The sequence below is a fragment of the Carcharhinus amblyrhynchos genome, chromosome 7 (assembly GCF_965287045.1).
Source record: "Carcharhinus amblyrhynchos chromosome 7, sCarAmb.v2.hapA, whole genome shotgun sequence".
Lineage (NCBI taxonomy): Eukaryota > Metazoa > Chordata > Chondrichthyes > Carcharhiniformes > Carcharhinidae > Carcharhinus > Carcharhinus amblyrhynchos.
The window spans coordinates 90,447,559-90,465,188 of record NC_137330.1 but is presented as its reverse complement, the minus strand read 5'-3'; the positions used below and the strand labels follow the sequence as shown (position 1 = coordinate 90,465,188).

Below are 17,630 nucleotides of genomic sequence, written 5' to 3'. Positions count from 1 at the left end.
ATTTAACATTTCATCTGGAAGGCAGCGCTTCCAAAAATGCGATACACTCTTAGTACTGCTCCAAACTGTCAAGCCTAGATGATGTGGTCAAGTCCTGATTCAAGGTGACACTGCCAAGATGATGAAAAGAGAAGTCGACAAACATCAAAACATTCCCAAATTTATTAACGCCAATAATAACAGGATACTCAAGGTTGAAATTGAAAAACACAAACTGACAGAACATCGATCAAATGCTTTTATTCCTCAGCTTTTAATGGAGCTACATTTATATGAATGCTATTAGCACATCACAAGTTATGGATTGTTAGCACCCAATAAAACTAAATTGATCTGCCCTCAAATGTCCAGCAGAGAGAGTAAGAAGCCAATGTAAACTGTACCATCAGCCACAGAATCGTGATGCATTTTGCATAGTATTGGTGTATTATGAAAAACATTTATGACAGGTTAGATGAGGCAGACAAAGAAACATAGTCCTATTAGTTGATGGTACAAGGACTAGAGATATCAGGGAAAAGTGAGAAGAAGGTTTTTATGCAGTGATTGGTAATGACCTGGAACTCATTGCCAGTGAGGGTGCTGGAAGCAAAGACAATCAAATGATTCTCAAAGGAAATTGGACTTGTAGTTCCGAGAAATAAAGTTGCAGAATTAAGTTGATAAAATGTGGATTGTTTGGCAGAAAACTGGCATGGACTCAATGGGTGCTGCAATGACTCTAACACATTGGCAAGATCTAGCTAAGGGCAACTAAAAGGACAAGTAATTTCAAATTGCAGTCCAATTTAGAAGTTGATTCATGCCTTTGATGGTATTCTTAAATGGATTTGCAACAAAGTTTTTATCTAATGAAATGGTATCATCATTCAGATATAATTCCAGCAGTAGTAATTTTCAAAACCAGCAAAAGGTGACTGAACGACCGAGATCAGTTCTAAACAAAAGTGAGATCAAGTGCTTGATGGGGAGTGGGCGCTGTCACCTGGGGATCAGGTAAGGCAAGGAGTATACCAAATATACGTCATGGATGGTTGGGCAGGTGGGTGTGGTGGTTGTTGGGGGGGTTGCTGTTTAAATTGTTGATTACAATACAGGCAGGGGCCTATTCCACCCTCCTAGTGCATTATCTGATAGTTCAAATTACCTTAGAATCTGAAGTCAATATTTTTAAAAGGAGGTTATATTCACTGAATTAGAACACTTTAATTCGTAGGTCATGTAAATAGTCAGTTTCCTACATGAATCCCCACTGAACCCACCTCACCAGGTATCATCCAACCCTTTCAAAGGCACTCCTTTCCATTCCACTAAGTTAATATAGACATTCATTTTTTCCGGAAGTGAAAGACTCACTGATTTCAGTGATGTGATGGAATCCATAGTTTCAAAGCTTGCATTTATTGAGACAGACCTGAAATTTAAAGCAAAACAAAGGGGAAACTGAAAGAGGACATTCAGAAAGGAAACAGAATGGAAACTAATTATTTCCTTTTCTAAGGAAACTTAGGCGGAACCTGGTTGAATTCCTATAACGGACACAAAGGCTGGAATTTTACCAGCACACGCGCCCTGATTTTGGGGGCGCGCGAGGTTTGAAGAACGTTCTCCGTTGGCCTCAGTCAGGACGTACAAACCTCGGGCAGATGTGCTGGTTAAATTCCATCAGCCCAAAGAGCCCTCAGAGCTCAGTAGATGATGATGATGATGATAACATAAGAACATAAGAACATAAGAAATAGGAGCAGGAGTAGGCCATCTAGCCCTTCGAGCCTGCCCCGCCATTCAATAAGATCATGGCTGATCTGTCGTGGCTCAGTTCCACTTTCCCGCCCTCTCCCCATAACCCTTAATCCCCTCTCTTATCAAGAACCCATCAACCTGCCTCTTAAAAATATTTAGCGAGGCAGCCTCCACCACTTCAACGGGCAGAGAATTCCAGAGATTCACCACCCTTTGAGTGAAGAAGTTCCTCCTCAACTCCGTTCTAAACCGCCTCCCCTTTATCTTGAGGCTGTGCCCCCTAGTCCTACTGTCTTTTTTGAGCGGGAAGAGTCTCTCCACCTCTATCCTATCCATCCCATTCATCATCTTATACGTCTCAATGAGATCTCCCCTCATTCTTCTAAACTCTAACGAGTACAAGCCTAGTTTATTCAGCCTCTCCTCATAGCTCAATCCCCTCAACTCCGGTATCAGCCTAGTAAACCTCCTTTGCACTCCCTCCAGGGCCAAAATATCCTTGCGTAAGTACGGCGCCCAAAACTGCACACAGTACTCCAGCTGCGGCCTCACCAATGCCCTATACAGCTGCAGCAAGACCTCCCTACTTTTATATTCAATCCCCCTCGCTATGAAGGCCAGCATCCCATTCGCCTTCCTGACCACCTGCTGCACCTGCAAGCTGGGTTTTTGCGACTCATGCACAAGGACCCCGAGGTCCCTCTGCACCGTCGCCTGCTGCAGTTTTTCGCCACGTAAGTAATAGTCCTTCCTACCAAAGTGGACCACCTCACACTTGCCAACATTAAATTCCATTTGCCATTTCCTGGCCCATTCGCCCAGCCTATCTAGATCCTTCTGCAGACTCTCCACACCCTCCGCACAATTTGCCTTTCCCCCAATCTTGGTGTCATCAGCAAATTTCGACACCCTGCACTCGGTTCCCTCCTCCAGATCATCTATATAAATGGTAAATAGCTGAGGCCCCAGCACCGACCCCTGGGGCACCCCGCTAGTCACCAACCGCCAATCCGAATAGCACCCATTGACCCCCACTCTCTGCCTCCTATTTGACAACCAATCCTCTATCCACGCTAACACCCTACCCCCAACTCCATGTCCCCTGACCTTCTGCAATAACCTCTTGTGAGGTACCTTGTCAAACGCCTTCTGAAAATCCAGAAAGACCACATCCACCGGCTCTCCTCTATCCACTGCCCTAGACACATCCTCATAGAACTCCAGTAAATTTGTCAGACACGACTTCCCTTTAATGAAACCGTGTTGCGTCTGCCCTATCAAGCAATTCCCTTCAAGATGCCTCGCAATTTCCTCCTTAATGACGGATTCCAACATTTTACCTACCACAGACGTTAAACTAACCGGCCTATAATTCCCTGCCTTTTGCCTGGCACCCTTCTTAAACAACGGCGTAACATTAGCCGTTTTCCAATCTTCCGGCACTTCCCCGGAATCCAGCGACGTCTGGAAAATAACCACCAAGGCATCCACTATAACCTCCGCCATTTCTTTCAGAACCCTCGGATGCATTCCATCCGGTCCTGGGGACTTGTCCACAATCAGCCCCTCCAGTCTGTCGAGCACCACCTCTCTAGTAACAGTAATGTCATTAAGACCCTCCAGTCCTACCACCTTTCCATCGCTAACACCCGGCAAATTATTCACGTCCTCCTCCGTGAAGACAGAAACAAAAAAGTTATTCAATACCTTAGCCATATCCCCATCCCCTACCACTAGGTCCCCTTTCTCATCCTCTAAAGGACCAACGTTCACCCTAGCCAGCCTCTTCCTTTTTATATATTTATAAAAACTCTTGCTATCCTTTTTTATATTAAGCGCTAGCCCAGCTTCATAGCTTCTCCTACCCTCCTTTATCAACTTCTTTGTCAATCTTTGTTGACATTTAAACCTTTCCCAATCCTCTTCTCGCCCACTGCTCTTAGCTACTCTAAATTCCTCCGCTTTTAATTTAACACTTTCCTTCACCTCCTTTGTTATCCACGGCTTATTACCTCTCCTCCTACTGTCCTTTTTGACCATCGGAATAAATTTCTGCTGAGCACCAAGAAAGATCTCCTTAAAGATCCTCCACTGCTCCTCAGCAGACCTACCTTCCAACGCGCTCCCCCAGTCCACATTCGCCAATTCTTCTCTCATCCTACCATACTCCCCTCTGTTCAAACAAAGGACGCGTGTCCGGGAACCCACTTTCTCCTCCTCCATCTGCAACAGAAACTCCACCATGCAATGATCACTCTCTCCAAGAGGATCCTTCACCGCAAGGTCCCTAATTCTACCCGCCTCATTACATAGCACCAGATCCAAGATAGCTCGCTCCCTCGTCGGCTCCAACACACACTGCTCAAGGAAATTATCCCGGCAGCATTCCAAGAACTCCTCCTCGAGCCCACCTCGTCCAACATGGGTCGACCAATCAATATGCAGATTGAAATCTCCCATAACTACTGCCGTCCCAATCCCAATGGTTTGTACATGCAGGCTGGAAAATACAAAGATGAGCATCCAGCAGCTAAGAATAGGTGAATATGTAATTACCACTGCTGTTTCTGTTAGTTGAAGATAACATTGGTGGATCTACACAATAAAAAGTCTGACAACACCAGGTTTTAGTCCAACCGATTTATTTGATAGTAAACTCACAACCTTTCGAGGGACTCCCTCTTCGTCAGGTGAATGGAGAGTTCTGGCCTCGGACAGAGCATATAAAGCACAGACAGTTTAGAGATTACTGATTGGAATGTGAATCTTTACACCTAACCTGCTGTTCAAGTCCTAAAGTGGCCGACAATGTGTGTGGAATGAGCACTGATCACAGGTTAAAGAGATGTGTATTGTCTCCAGACAGCACAGTGAGTGAGGTTTTGCAAACCCAGGCAAGTCACGGGGGTTACAGATAGTGCAACATGAACCCAAGATCCCTGTTGAGACCGTCCTCATGTGTGTGGAACTTTTCAGTTCCACACACGAGGACGGTCTCAACAGGGATCTCGGGTTCATGTTGCACAGTTCCACACACGAGGACAGTCTCAACAGGGATCTTGGGTTCATGTCACACTATCTGTAACCCCCGTGACTTGCCTGGGTTTGCAAAACCTCACTCACTGTGCTGTCTGGAGACAATACACATCTCTTTAACCTGTGATCAGTGCTCCTTCCACACACATTGGCGGCCACTTTAGGACTTGAACAGCAGGTTAGGTGTAAAGATTCACATTCTAATCAGTAATCTCTAAACTTTCTGTGCTTTATATGCTCCGTCCGAGGCTAGAACTCTCCATTCACCTGACGAAGAGGGAGTCCCCTCGAAAGCTTGTGAGTTTACTATCAAATAAATCGGTTGGACTAAAACCTGGTATTGTCAGACTTTTTACTGTGTTTACCCCAGTCCAACGCTGGCACATCCACATCAGGATCTACACAATCCAGACTGAACTGAAGGGGTTTGACAAATGTGTGCCATTTTTGGTGAAGCTTTTGCAGATGGATGTATGCTACTGCTGAAACTTGGGGATCAGGTTACATTCCACGAGAGGAGCTGAAATTTTTCTCGAGGAAGACAGAGCATTAAAAGGCTTTGTGACTGAGATTGATGACATAAATACAGATGGACTTCTGAGCCAATTCATAAAATCGTTCCTGTTGCATCTGCCATTTAATGTTTATTTTAAAGTTTGTAATTGACTGCAATTTTCCTGTTAGCTCATTTTTAAGCTATCTTGATTCTGGGTTTTAGAATATGTGAAGTAGCTAGGGAAGTATTTCGTGTTTGCCTTGTTCGACTCTTGTCCACTGACTCCCCTGATCCAAATGCTGAAGACCCTCAAAACTTCCTGCCATTCCTCACTTGACTTCCTACCAACACCTCCCATCCTCACGCTGAAAGCTCCTGATAGTGCTCCTCCTACTTTCCTGTAAATCTGGCTGTCAAGCCAGAAAATCACTGAGATAATTTAAAAAGCTCCTGCAATTAAATTGAGCAGGACTTGGGGAAAATTCACTTTTCCAGAAGTCCCACCCAATGAATTCTACGAAGTTCCTTACTAATTTGGACCATTGTATTAATAGTTAAATTTGGTTACACTTATGTAACAGCAGAGGAAATGTGGTATTTACCTGCAAACAACTTGCAATTTAGATGGTACTTTTTAAGTAGAAAGCCCAGCTCAACTAATCTGAGACACTGGTTGTGTAGGGTAATGAAATCACTCGCAAGAGGACAGGATTTGTAACACCAGCCAAAAAATGATGACTTCAATTTTTCCAATGTACTAATATGCACCCTAAACCATTTTTTAGGCTGCTGTTTGGCTCAAGATTTGATGTGTCCGCAATGATATCTCATAACAGGAAACAATCCTACACCAGATTGCAGCACAATCAGATCCAGAGTAATATCTTATTTCTAAAGTACAAGTACACACACTGTGTGTGCAATTTTATTTTTCATATCACTACTCTTTAACTGATGTATGAATGAGACTGCAATTTATTGCCAATTCACAACAATTCATAGGCAGACTTGCACTCCTCAGAACTGTTCAACTTCATTTTATTCAAAATCTTTACAATGGAGATTCTTTCCTTGTTCTTTTATGGGATGTAGGTGTCGCTGGCAAGGCCAACATTCGTAGCTCAATTCTAATTAACCTGAGAAGGTTGCTAGGTTATTCCAGAGGGCAGTGAAGAGTCAATCACATTGGTGGTGGGTCTGGAGTCACCAGGTAAGAGTGTCAGTAAATCAGATTTTTACTACAATCAATAGTAGTTGTTGTGATTACTGAGATTATTCCAAATAATTCCAAATTTGTTAACTGAATTTAAATTCCACCAGCTGTCATGGTGGGATTTGAACCCCATTAGCTTGGTCCTCTGTATTACCTGTCCAGTGACATTACCAGTATATCACTATCTTAGCTAGGTATTCTGGGACAAGTGACTCACTTCCTGTCTCCCCAGAGCCTTTCCACCATTTAAAATGCACAAGTCAGAAGTGTAATGGCATTGCCATTATTATCCATTTGCCTAGATGAGCACAATTCCAGCAAATTCAAGAAGCTTGACACCATCCAGGTCAAAGCAGCCTGCTTGATGAGGACCCCATCCACCACATTCAATATTAATATCCTCCATCACTGTATATGTTTGCAATATGTATTATCCACATGCTTGTCAATGCTTCTTTGATAGCGCCTCCCAAACCCACAGCCGCCACTATCTGAAAGGACAAGGGCAATAGGGGCATGGGAACACCAACACCTACAGGTTTCCTTCAAAGTCGCAAACAGTCCTGATTTGTTAGATCAAAATCCTGGAAGTTACTTCCTTAAAAACTGTGAATGAACCATTCCTCAACCATATAAATTTCAGAAATACAATCATAATGTGTATAAGTTCTCCTCGAAAAGTAACCCTAGAAGTCCAGGTTTCATTTGGTAAATCTAAGTTGCACTTCCTCCAAGGCCAGTAGCACATTTCTAAGGTGTGGCGCCCAGAACTGCACACAGTACTTCAAGTGTGACCTGACTACAGCTTTATATAACTGTAGTGTGATCCTAACCCCTACTGTTTCTAGCCCTCTAGATAGAAACACCAACATTCTATTAGCTTTTTAGGTGATTCTCTGTACCTGCTATGACATCTGTGGCAAGAGCAAGACTTATTGTCTTTGGTCCACAATGTCTGATCTCCAGAGGTGTCCCCCAAATATGCTGGGTAAATCCTGCCACCTCCAGAAGTCCCAACTTAGGGATTGCACTGCAATTGCCTGGCAAGTTCAAATTTCCATTGGGAAATTACAGTGCATTGCAAAACATCTGATACTTCAGTTTAAATCACGGTCTTCGGATGGTTCTAACTGTCTTACAAGAATAGCAATCCAAGAAAAGTTAGAAGAATTAAAACTACTTCTAATCAGCCCTCTTTCCCAGGATCTACCCCATCGAACAATCCAACTAGCCCCCCCAACCACCCACCAGTGACCAATCAACCCCCTCCCACTCATAACCAACTGACATCACCTCCCCACATTGACCAACCCCACTGACACTCCATCAACCCCACTGCTCACCCCCTGACTAACTACCTGACGTCCCCCAACTGATTACCCAACCAAGCTTCCTCAACTGACCACCCAAACCTCTCTGACTCACTTACCCTCCCTCATCCGAAAACCCCCCATCATCCTGCCATGTCCCCTTCCGCACCCACATCCTGTCCATTTATCTTACTTACTTATCTTCCCCATGGCTTTTCAAAGTGACTAAACCTTTACACCTTGCAGCTAGTGCTGCAAAAAAAGAAACGTATCGTTCTTTCTCCCGACTTTCCTGCGTTCGACTAAAGGTCTTGGGAACTAGTTGCATTGCTCTCGTTGGAAGATTGGGTGAGAAAAGTGCAGCTGTATTTTAGCACAATATCAGCAGAGTGGCAATCCAACAGTTATTATGGCCCATTACTTCTATTTATCTCTCCTCAGATGCTGCCAGACCTGTCAAGTATTTCCAACATTTTCTGTTTTCATTTCAGACTTCCAGCATCCAAAACACGTTTGGCCACAGGGATAGAGCATAGGTGGATTGTCTGTTGGAGAGTCGGTGCACACTTGATGGGCTGAATAGTCTCATTCTGTGCTGTAGGGATTCTACGGGATGTTTTATTGTGTTAGCAGCATTATGTAAATACAAGTTGTTGAAAGTGAGTCCTCTCCTTTCATCTGAGCTGATCTACTCAACAAAATTACAAGACCAAGAATAACACTTCAGTATCTCTAAGCAACAGATTCAATTAAGACCTGTCATATTTATGACTTATTTGTATTGATAAAGTGAGACAAAGAGAGAAGAAAGTGATTTACCATTAAACATAGAAGAAGCTCTGAAGGAATTGAAATAAAAAATGTGTTCTAATATGTGTTGCTAGGAACCGAAAGTGAATCTGGCAGTGCAGAAGTAATTAACTTCACAAGTATATTTTAACAAGCATTAATCGGCGTAACTTGGTGACAAATGAATGGAATTTGTTTTGCACATCTCCATATAAAATTCCCACAACATACTTAAGTCAGTATCACCATATAATTATGATGGATCTGATATTGTCTACTGCAGATTACTGCAATGATACTCAAATATATTTATGTTAGCAGATAAGAATTGAAAGTTTTAAAGAATAATTTTTTATCATTGTTCCAAACTCCTCATGAAACACCCACTTTGTTTGGTCAACCAATATATAATTGAACCTATGCTGACCTTGGGCCGTTCCCACAATAAAGCTCACTGGTTTTGATTGACAGCCATTTACAATTCCTGCTTTCAGAATAATTAATTCACAAGAGGTCCACAGAAAACAGGCCTGTTGCAATAAGGTTCAGAATGGCAGCACAGTTCTGACCTTTAAATGGACCCATAAATGAAGCACAGAATAATTAAAGGCCCAGATATTATTTAATTAGCATACTGTTTCCATTGACCTACAAATGATCTGCAATAATGCAATAAATTTTAGTTAACTTTACAACATTCATAGAACAGGCAGGTGTAAAATGCTAAATTAATTATGGCTTAAAAATAAAACTGTTTTTCTGTAAAGTTGACTCAAATTTTCAGGGAGCCTTTATTACGAAGAATAAAATGCATATGAAAATTGGTATGGGGGATTTCATGAGGGAACAGTTTGTCCAACATATGCTTATTTTAAAACATTTTATAAAATGACATGGGACACTGAAACCACAGGACTGGCTGCACATATCAGAGAGAGAGGCAGTAATACAGAAAGGTTAAAGATTGTATGAACAGCAAAGACAAACAATTCAATTGGGAAAACGATGGAGAAAATGTGGGCAGGAGGAGAGATTAGAAGCAGAAAAAAATTATGGCATAAGGGAATAAGCACAATATTAATGTTTGTGATGCGGGTTATGATGAGGCAGGGAGGCTGGGGGAGGCAGTGGTCAGTAAAAACTGAACGTAAAGAATCTTATCTATAGTTAACATGTGCTTCCATTGCAAGCTCACTCATTGTAGTATCATTCTGCTTTTTTTCAAATAATCCAAGTGCCTCACAGCCAACCTCTTTGCTGTCTATACAATTAATTGCTGGTCTTTTAAATCAATAATGGGCCAGCCAGAACACACAATGCACTGCCAACAGGGCCTCTATTATTATAAGAGCTTACCATGCATTAATGGAATGCTTACCCCTTAATTCCATAGATGCTTCTGCCTATGCTATGTAGTAAATAAAAAGCTACATTAAGCTGACGATATCTAGTTGGTACCTGTCACTGACCCTGCAGATACAATTATATTCCTACATCACTCAGTAATAAACGACCTAAATAAATGCAACTTGTTTTAATATCACTAAATTTCCCAAGAGCTTTTACAAGAGTGTTATGAATCAAAATTGGACACAGCCATGGAAGGAGGTATTAGGGTAAGTGGTTCAAAACCTGTTCAAAGAGGTACGTTTGAAGGAGCATCTTAAAGGAAAAAAGAGAGGTTAAGAGGCAAAGGGGTTGATGGAGGAAATTCCAGGGTTTAGTTTCAGGAATTGAAGTCACCAATTGTGGAACAAATTAAATCTGTGATGCTCAAAAAGCTAAAGTTAGAGGAGCCCACATCTTGGAGATTTGTGGGGCTGAAGGAGATTACAGAGATAGGGAGGGGAGAGGCTAGGGTGTGATTTGAAAACAAGGATGAGAATTTTACAATCAATGAATTCATTAACCAAGAGACAATGTAGGCCAGTGAGGACAGGAATAACGAGTGAATGGGACTTGTTGCAAATAAGGACATAGGCAACACATTTTGGATGACCCCAAGTTCACAGAAAGCAAAACATAGAAAGACTGGCCAAAACTTTGATGGGAATAATCAAATTTAGAAGTAACAAAAGCACAGATGAAGAATTCAGCAGCAGATGATCTGAGGCAGTATAGGAGCCAGGTGATGTTATGAGAATGGAAACAGTAACAGGCTGTCTTAGTGATGACACCGATTGTGGTCAGAAGCTCATCTCAGGACACAGAGATTGCGAACATTCTGAATCATCCTCAGACAGTTGTCAGGCAAATGATGAGAATCAGTGCCCTGGGGAGGGAATTTGTAGAGGGACAGAAAACAATGGCTTCAGTCTTCCCAGTTCTCATGCTTTTAAGAGAAAGGTGTGTTACTGCCAAAGTATTTTTTTAGACCAGCTGAGCTTTAAAAATCCCATCACATCGGTCACTTTGGCTACATCTGTTCTCAACAGTTTCTACAGCAGCCACTGTATCCATTACAACATGACAGTGTAGAATCAGAAGCATCATTATTGGTTACGTTATCAATGTCTCGCCCACTAATTAGCCTGTCAAGATAACTTATTAGACAAGTAGGATTCTGTAACTACAGGTTGTAAATAATATGGTCTCACTTCCAAAAGTGTATCATTCATGTAACGATTCAGCAAATACTGGATGAAACCAGATTTTTATTTTTCCAAAGCCACCATAATAATGAATTGGCCAATCACACAGATATCAAAACAAGAAACAGATGTGATTGGGGGCAGGAAGACCTAAGAAAAGAGATCCCTTTGGTATACATCATCCTATCATATCTATTTCATTGTTTGGTTGCTGAAATACTGATAAGCTCCATAAAGAAATTCTGCCAGTGGGATTATTATGGAGTGGTGGTGGTGGTGGTCGTGGCGGGGGAAGGGGTGTGAGGTGAAGTCATACATAAATAAAACAAACACCTGAGACTCATTTTCAGTTCTTACCACTCACTAATGCACAGAAAATCTTGTATAATTTTAAATCAGTTCTGCAAATTTTGCAAAATGATTTTGCTAATTACAACTATTCATTATTCCAACTATCAGTTGATTTACTTGTGATAACTGGTATCACAATCAATTTCCTGAATTAAATTCCATGACCCCAGACTGTTAAGCTGTCGAGTACAGACTTGCAATCCGATTATTTATGTGGTACACACATCTTTAGGTGATGCTATATAATAGAAATATAAACTAAGTAGTAAATTTAAGGATACTGTACCTTTTAAAACTGAAATTAAAAAGCATTCTATTTTTAGTTATGGGTTTCAGAAGTTCATCTTGCAAAATATTAACTCACCAATTCCATTTTTTTAAAATGTGATTTGCAAGAAAATACATTGCCACAAATACTTTGTTTACTATGATTTTAAATCTGATTTTGAAATGCAGCAAATAAACGTGGATAAGGAAAGTAATTAAACTAGTTGCCAGAGTTAATTAGCAACCATCATTTTTTTCTGCCCACATCTGAAGTATAACACCATCAAGAAAAATACCACTGTACCAATGCAAGGCGTTGACTTAATTTCTCAAAATAGATGGCAACTAACGGGTGGTTTAATAATCCAAACTTGTCTACACTTGGAAATAAATTGTGATTGCCAACTGAAAATTTTTAGAGAGATTTCACCAAGGTGAGCATGATTCAGATAGATTTAAACATTCAAGTGGTAACGAAGGTTGGACGCAGCTTTAGAAAATAGGCAGTCACTTTTTTTCACAAACATCAACAATTTTAGATGGTATATAGATACATACCATTCTACTACATTTAAAATGAATGTAATCAAACATGAACATTTTCACATTTGAGAAGGCAATTGCATCTATATTTTAGCCCAATCTTAAGCATCACATTAGTTTAGGGAAATTGAACAGGTGGACAAACAGGGTGGTGTAAAGTAACCACAACTAGAGGATAGCTAATGCGCAATGCAATTGCCAATTTTTATTTTGTGTCAAATTAATTAATTCACAGTCTTCAGACATCACCATGCTCTCTCCCTTGATTACTGAACGGCAAAGGGAGAGAGCACAAGAGAAACTTTAAGCTTTTCAGCGTATGAGACTGGGCAAGAATCAGAAATCGCAAACCAAACACTTCCACATACATGTCAGCAGCATTGTCTACTCATATATATACATATATATATATATATATATACACACACGTGACTAGCATTCTAAAAGTTAACAATAAAAGATATTCAACAAATACTTTCAAATTGATCCCTCAAAATAATCTTGAAACAGAATTTTCCATCACAAATGATGCTGCCTCTAAATTGACCCACAGTGCAAATTAAGCATAGATCTTTGTGTTAAATCTTTGAGAAAACAGCACATGTTCAGAAAGCAAAATTTTAAAAGAGGAATGGAAAAGACATAACAAAAGACTGTCAATCATTGGCAGTGCACATATAATGTGAAAGGCCATTTATCTGTTCCCGTGGAGAGAGAGCTCTCGTTGTCATCTTTGCCGTGGGCATTCTGAAGTATAATGAGCATATGCTGAAGTGCAAGATGTCATTTTAATGGTCTGTGTGTAGTAGATGTGGATGTTTATTTACTAATAAGCCACACAAGCATGAACAATGAAACATTGACACAAGATCAATTTTGGTATCACACAGTACGGGCAATATGATGCATGAACAATGAAACATTGACACAAGATCAATTTCGGTATCACACAGTACGGGCAATATGATGGAGCACATCCTTTCCACTAGATCCACATTTCTTGATGATTTCAAAAAAATATGCACAACACATGGTCATAAAGACCAAACTCTTGCACTCAACAAAATGGGATTTAATTAACAGAATTTTGGGAAAAAAATGTTAACATAGCTTTTGCAATAAACATCAAGAACACTAAATATTAGTCTCTTCTAAACATATTGGTTAGCCCTGTGGATCAAGTATTAAGTCTATAGTTGCACATGCTAATTATATTTATATACTGATGTGGGGAAAGGAAAAAAAAGTGACAAATGATGCCATGCACTAAATATGCAGACTCAAAGAAACATCAAATATGTCTGGGTCATGAAGCAGACATGAAGTTGATTGAATATATTGCTGTCGAAAGAGCTCTAAACAGGGAAATTCAGTGTAGATGCTATACAATAAACTTAATTTCATTGTATTGGAACTTAAAAATAGTGATGAGCTAATTGGCAGAAATCATGGCAGTGCTGTGAGGAATGAATAAAATAGATCTCCTAAAATTTCAGTGAACAATTTAAATCACAAATCTTTGAAGTAAGTTTCAATAACATGCATTTTATGAAAATGATAAATTCAAGTGTTTGAAATAGTGAACTGCAAAAGACAAACTGCTGCAATTGTAAAGGGTACGAATGCAAGATCACCAACAGAACAAAAGGGGAAACAGAAGGAACATTTTTATCAGAATGCCAATTGAGGCAGTGACTGAAACTATTAGAAAAATTAAACTGTATTTGAAAACGAAGAATTAAGAAAAAAAGCCACTGTGAATGTGCAGGGTAGTAAGATTAGATCACTTCCATTAAAGAACTAGCAACGTTTCAGGCATGAGAGATGAATGACCTCTGGTGTTGAAATTTATATGGTGGGGGAGGGGGAGTAATAGAGAGATCAGACAGACAGACAGAGACAGGCAGACAGACAGACAGACAGAGACAGAAAAAATAAAAGACTTGCGTTTGTATGGTATCTTAAAGCATTTATGATGCAAACGATAAAAGACTTCAGAGAAAATAAATTATTCACATGTGCAGTCGTAGTCATGTAAGCTCATAGTTAATCATTTTACTCACAGCAAATCCCTACGAACAGCATGAAATGAATGACCAATTGCTTTGTACTGGTGGCTGGTTGGTTGGACATAAGGAGAATTCTTCTTCGAATACTGCCATGCATCTTTAAATAGGCAATCGGGGCCTCAAGTTTAATGTCTGACCTGAAGTACGACATTTCGTACAAATCAGTATTCTCAGTGCAGCACTGGAATGCTACCTAGTTCATGCACTCAAGTTTTGCAGGTGCGGGGTGGTGCTTGAAGTCATGATTTGTGACTTGAGCATACCAACAGTTCAATCACATTGAGTGTAGCTAATAAGATTGAAAACGGAGCACCGAGCCAAACAAAAAATCGGCTCAAAAGCAAAAAATCAAGAACTGGTACAATGAAAAACTTTTCAAATTGTAACAGGTCACAAGGTATGTGCCATGATTTGTTCTTGGTGCGCCATCAATAGCTTGGCTGAGGATCTGAAAACAAGGTCAGCAGGTGCAGGAAATAAGTTGGAAACATTGTACAAAATTGGAATTGTGAGTTTTTGTAATGAAACTAGGCAGTAGTTGGCAGATGTAATAAAATGTACACAAGGTGTAAATTTGTTTGGGAGAAAGGAACTAAGTGGAGACTATGCACTGAATGAAACAGTTATATTGATTTATTGATCCAGGAAAGGAGCTAAAAGGATATTATTGAAAAGATCAGTCAATGTGCAGTTATAGTGAAAAAGAAACAAGAACATAAGAACATAAGAAATATACGGGTAGAAAATATCATTGTGATATGACACTCATTACCCCCATCTCGAATATTCCATAAGCAATAGTTACAATTCAAAAAGATATGATTGCTTTGCAGCACAAAAGAAAGAATGAAAAACATGTTAGATGGACTTGATGTTAATGGCACAACCATCACAATGGAATATTAGTCTCAGCTGTTTAACTTAGCAGTTATTCTTGCTAATGTTTAGTGGTTAATGGCCACAGATCAATTAAGCAAACTAAAGGATGTTGATTTAAAGTATTTGCAAAAAAGCAAAGGCAACATGAGGAAAAGCTTTTTTTCAAGCAGTTAGGATCTAGAATGCACTGCCTGAGAGTGCAGTGGAGACAGATTCACTCGTGACTTTTAAAAGAGAATTGGATCATTTTCTGAAAAAGAAAACATTGCAGTGGTTGCAGATAAACGCAAATATTATTGCAGAAAAGTTGCCTAACTATAGTTAAAATACATGTTTTAATATAAACTGATCCCATATGGAATTGCTCACATATAGTCTGGGGTCTTCAGCACACTCATGATGGTCAGTTGGAAATAAGGCCTGTCCCTTTAAGGCTCAGTTACTCTGTGGGAAAGTGATCTAAATCAATGGGCAGCAAATTTTAGGTAATTGGAAGTCAGAAGATTTTTTCAATTGGCAACATTCTCCAAATATTATCTCAAAGCCAGAAAAGAATGGTTGGAAATAAAAGAATTATTTTACTTCTTGCAATTTTTATTTTTAAATGAATGTTCAATTAGAAATGTAGCTTCATATGCAACAGTAATAGTAGTATTCCTGACCAAACTCAAGAAATCAAAATTCAATCATAAGAAGGCCTTGCAGTGCAGTGGAGCATCCCTCCTGCTAAACAAGAATCTCTGGATTTCAGTCCAATACTAGTGGCCTTAGAAATAATTGTAATAATTGCATTTAACAAATGATTATTTTGAATGTGATAGATATTATTTTATATAATTATATTTCCAGAAGCAGTCTCAGTGTGTCAGAGGATACAATGGTACAGAGTAGGTACAATAGCCACCGAGGGTGCTGAAGCTTACTACTGGTTTTGTTTACATTAAAAAATTCCATTGTAGCTGATTGCACAAGTATTTGCAAATTGCTAAATGTTGGCATTAAAAGCAAGGCCAAAACATTTAATAGGAAATACATGCACAGTATTTTAAATACAGTATAAATCAGAAATTTTTTAAAGTACTGCAATTGAATATGGTTTTTGACATTTTAATGGGCCTCTCGTTTAAATAATTATCAAAGGATTGAAATTAGGACATGGGAAGAGACAAAAGATGAGTGTGTCAAATTTAACAATGAGCCTAAATAGAAGATGACGCCAAAAGCACCGTATCTTTGTTGTATTTCTATTCAACATGTATGCCTGCATCTTTCACAATTTAATTAATTTGCATATAATTAAGTAATAGTCCCAGCCTTTCACATGATAAAAACAATTGCTTTCTTCTCCATTGTGGAGTCATTTGAAACGCAATATTTGTAAACTAGGTGCTTATGAATATCTTGAAAAAATAAATTAGAGTACAAGCAGTCCACCACAGGTTTATAGCACTACATTACATGTTCACCCTTGCAGAAAATCAGAACAAAGTTATTGAAATAAATTTTTGTAGAGATTGCTCACCCTTCTCCTCCAACTTTTGTTATTTTCAGACGGAAGTCAACAGAATTATGGCTTGGAGGTTTCCACTTTAGTATATCATCACATCGCCCGGGCTTGTACTTCTGTATAAAGTTTAAAACAATGCATTTATTCTTTTACTATACAGATCATGCAAACACAAAATAGCTAAAATATTTCATAATGGAACAAGGGCATCATTTATGAAGAAAATAAGAGTACCAAATGTAAAACATTATAATTAAGAACTGTAGGATAGTTGATTCATTTGTAAGCCATCAATCTGTGCTTCACATCACATACTAACAGGTCTACTACTTGACATCTTGCTCCCCACTCATGCTCATGCATCTCATTTTTAAGGAATATAATGGCGGAAGTTACTCAAATAAAAATGCTCCTTCATTGATGTCTTTCCCAGTCATTGTATAATAGTAATCAATGTGTCAGTGGTAGAAAATCATATAGTTATTGTGATATTGTCCTAACTGAACAAGTTAATTCATTTCTAAAATGGCAAATTAGAATATGAGCCATTAATGCTGGACATAAAACTAGGGTCTGAAATCAATTTTGCAGAAATTACTATTTATTCAGTTGAACACACAAACACTTGATACTTTTAAAGATTAAAACTTTCAATATATAAAGAAGCAAAGTTCTTTTGAGAAACTTCAATGACTTTTGTAAGTAATTCTAGATGAATATACTAAATTACTGACCTTTGCAAAATACTACATTAATTTGAAAACCATGAAAGCAACCAATAAGTATTTGTATCAAGGCAATCTGCACCAGGGCTGACCAAAGTTTAACAATACAAG

The 17,630-nt window shown here is 39.3% G+C and overlaps 1 protein-coding gene across 1 annotated transcript in view; it reads right to left on the bottom strand.

The window, feature by feature from the left end:
• Window positions 1-17,630, bottom strand: part of rngtt (RNA guanylyltransferase and 5'-phosphatase) — a 372,001-nt gene that overhangs the window by 60,597 nt on the left and 293,774 nt on the right. Inside the window, exon 13 of the mRNA XM_080192775.1 lies at window positions 16,810-16,910. Coding sequence (XP_080048901.1) covers window positions 16,810-16,910 — 101 coding nt within the window. The remainder of the gene's footprint in view (window positions 1-16,809; window positions 16,911-17,630) is intronic.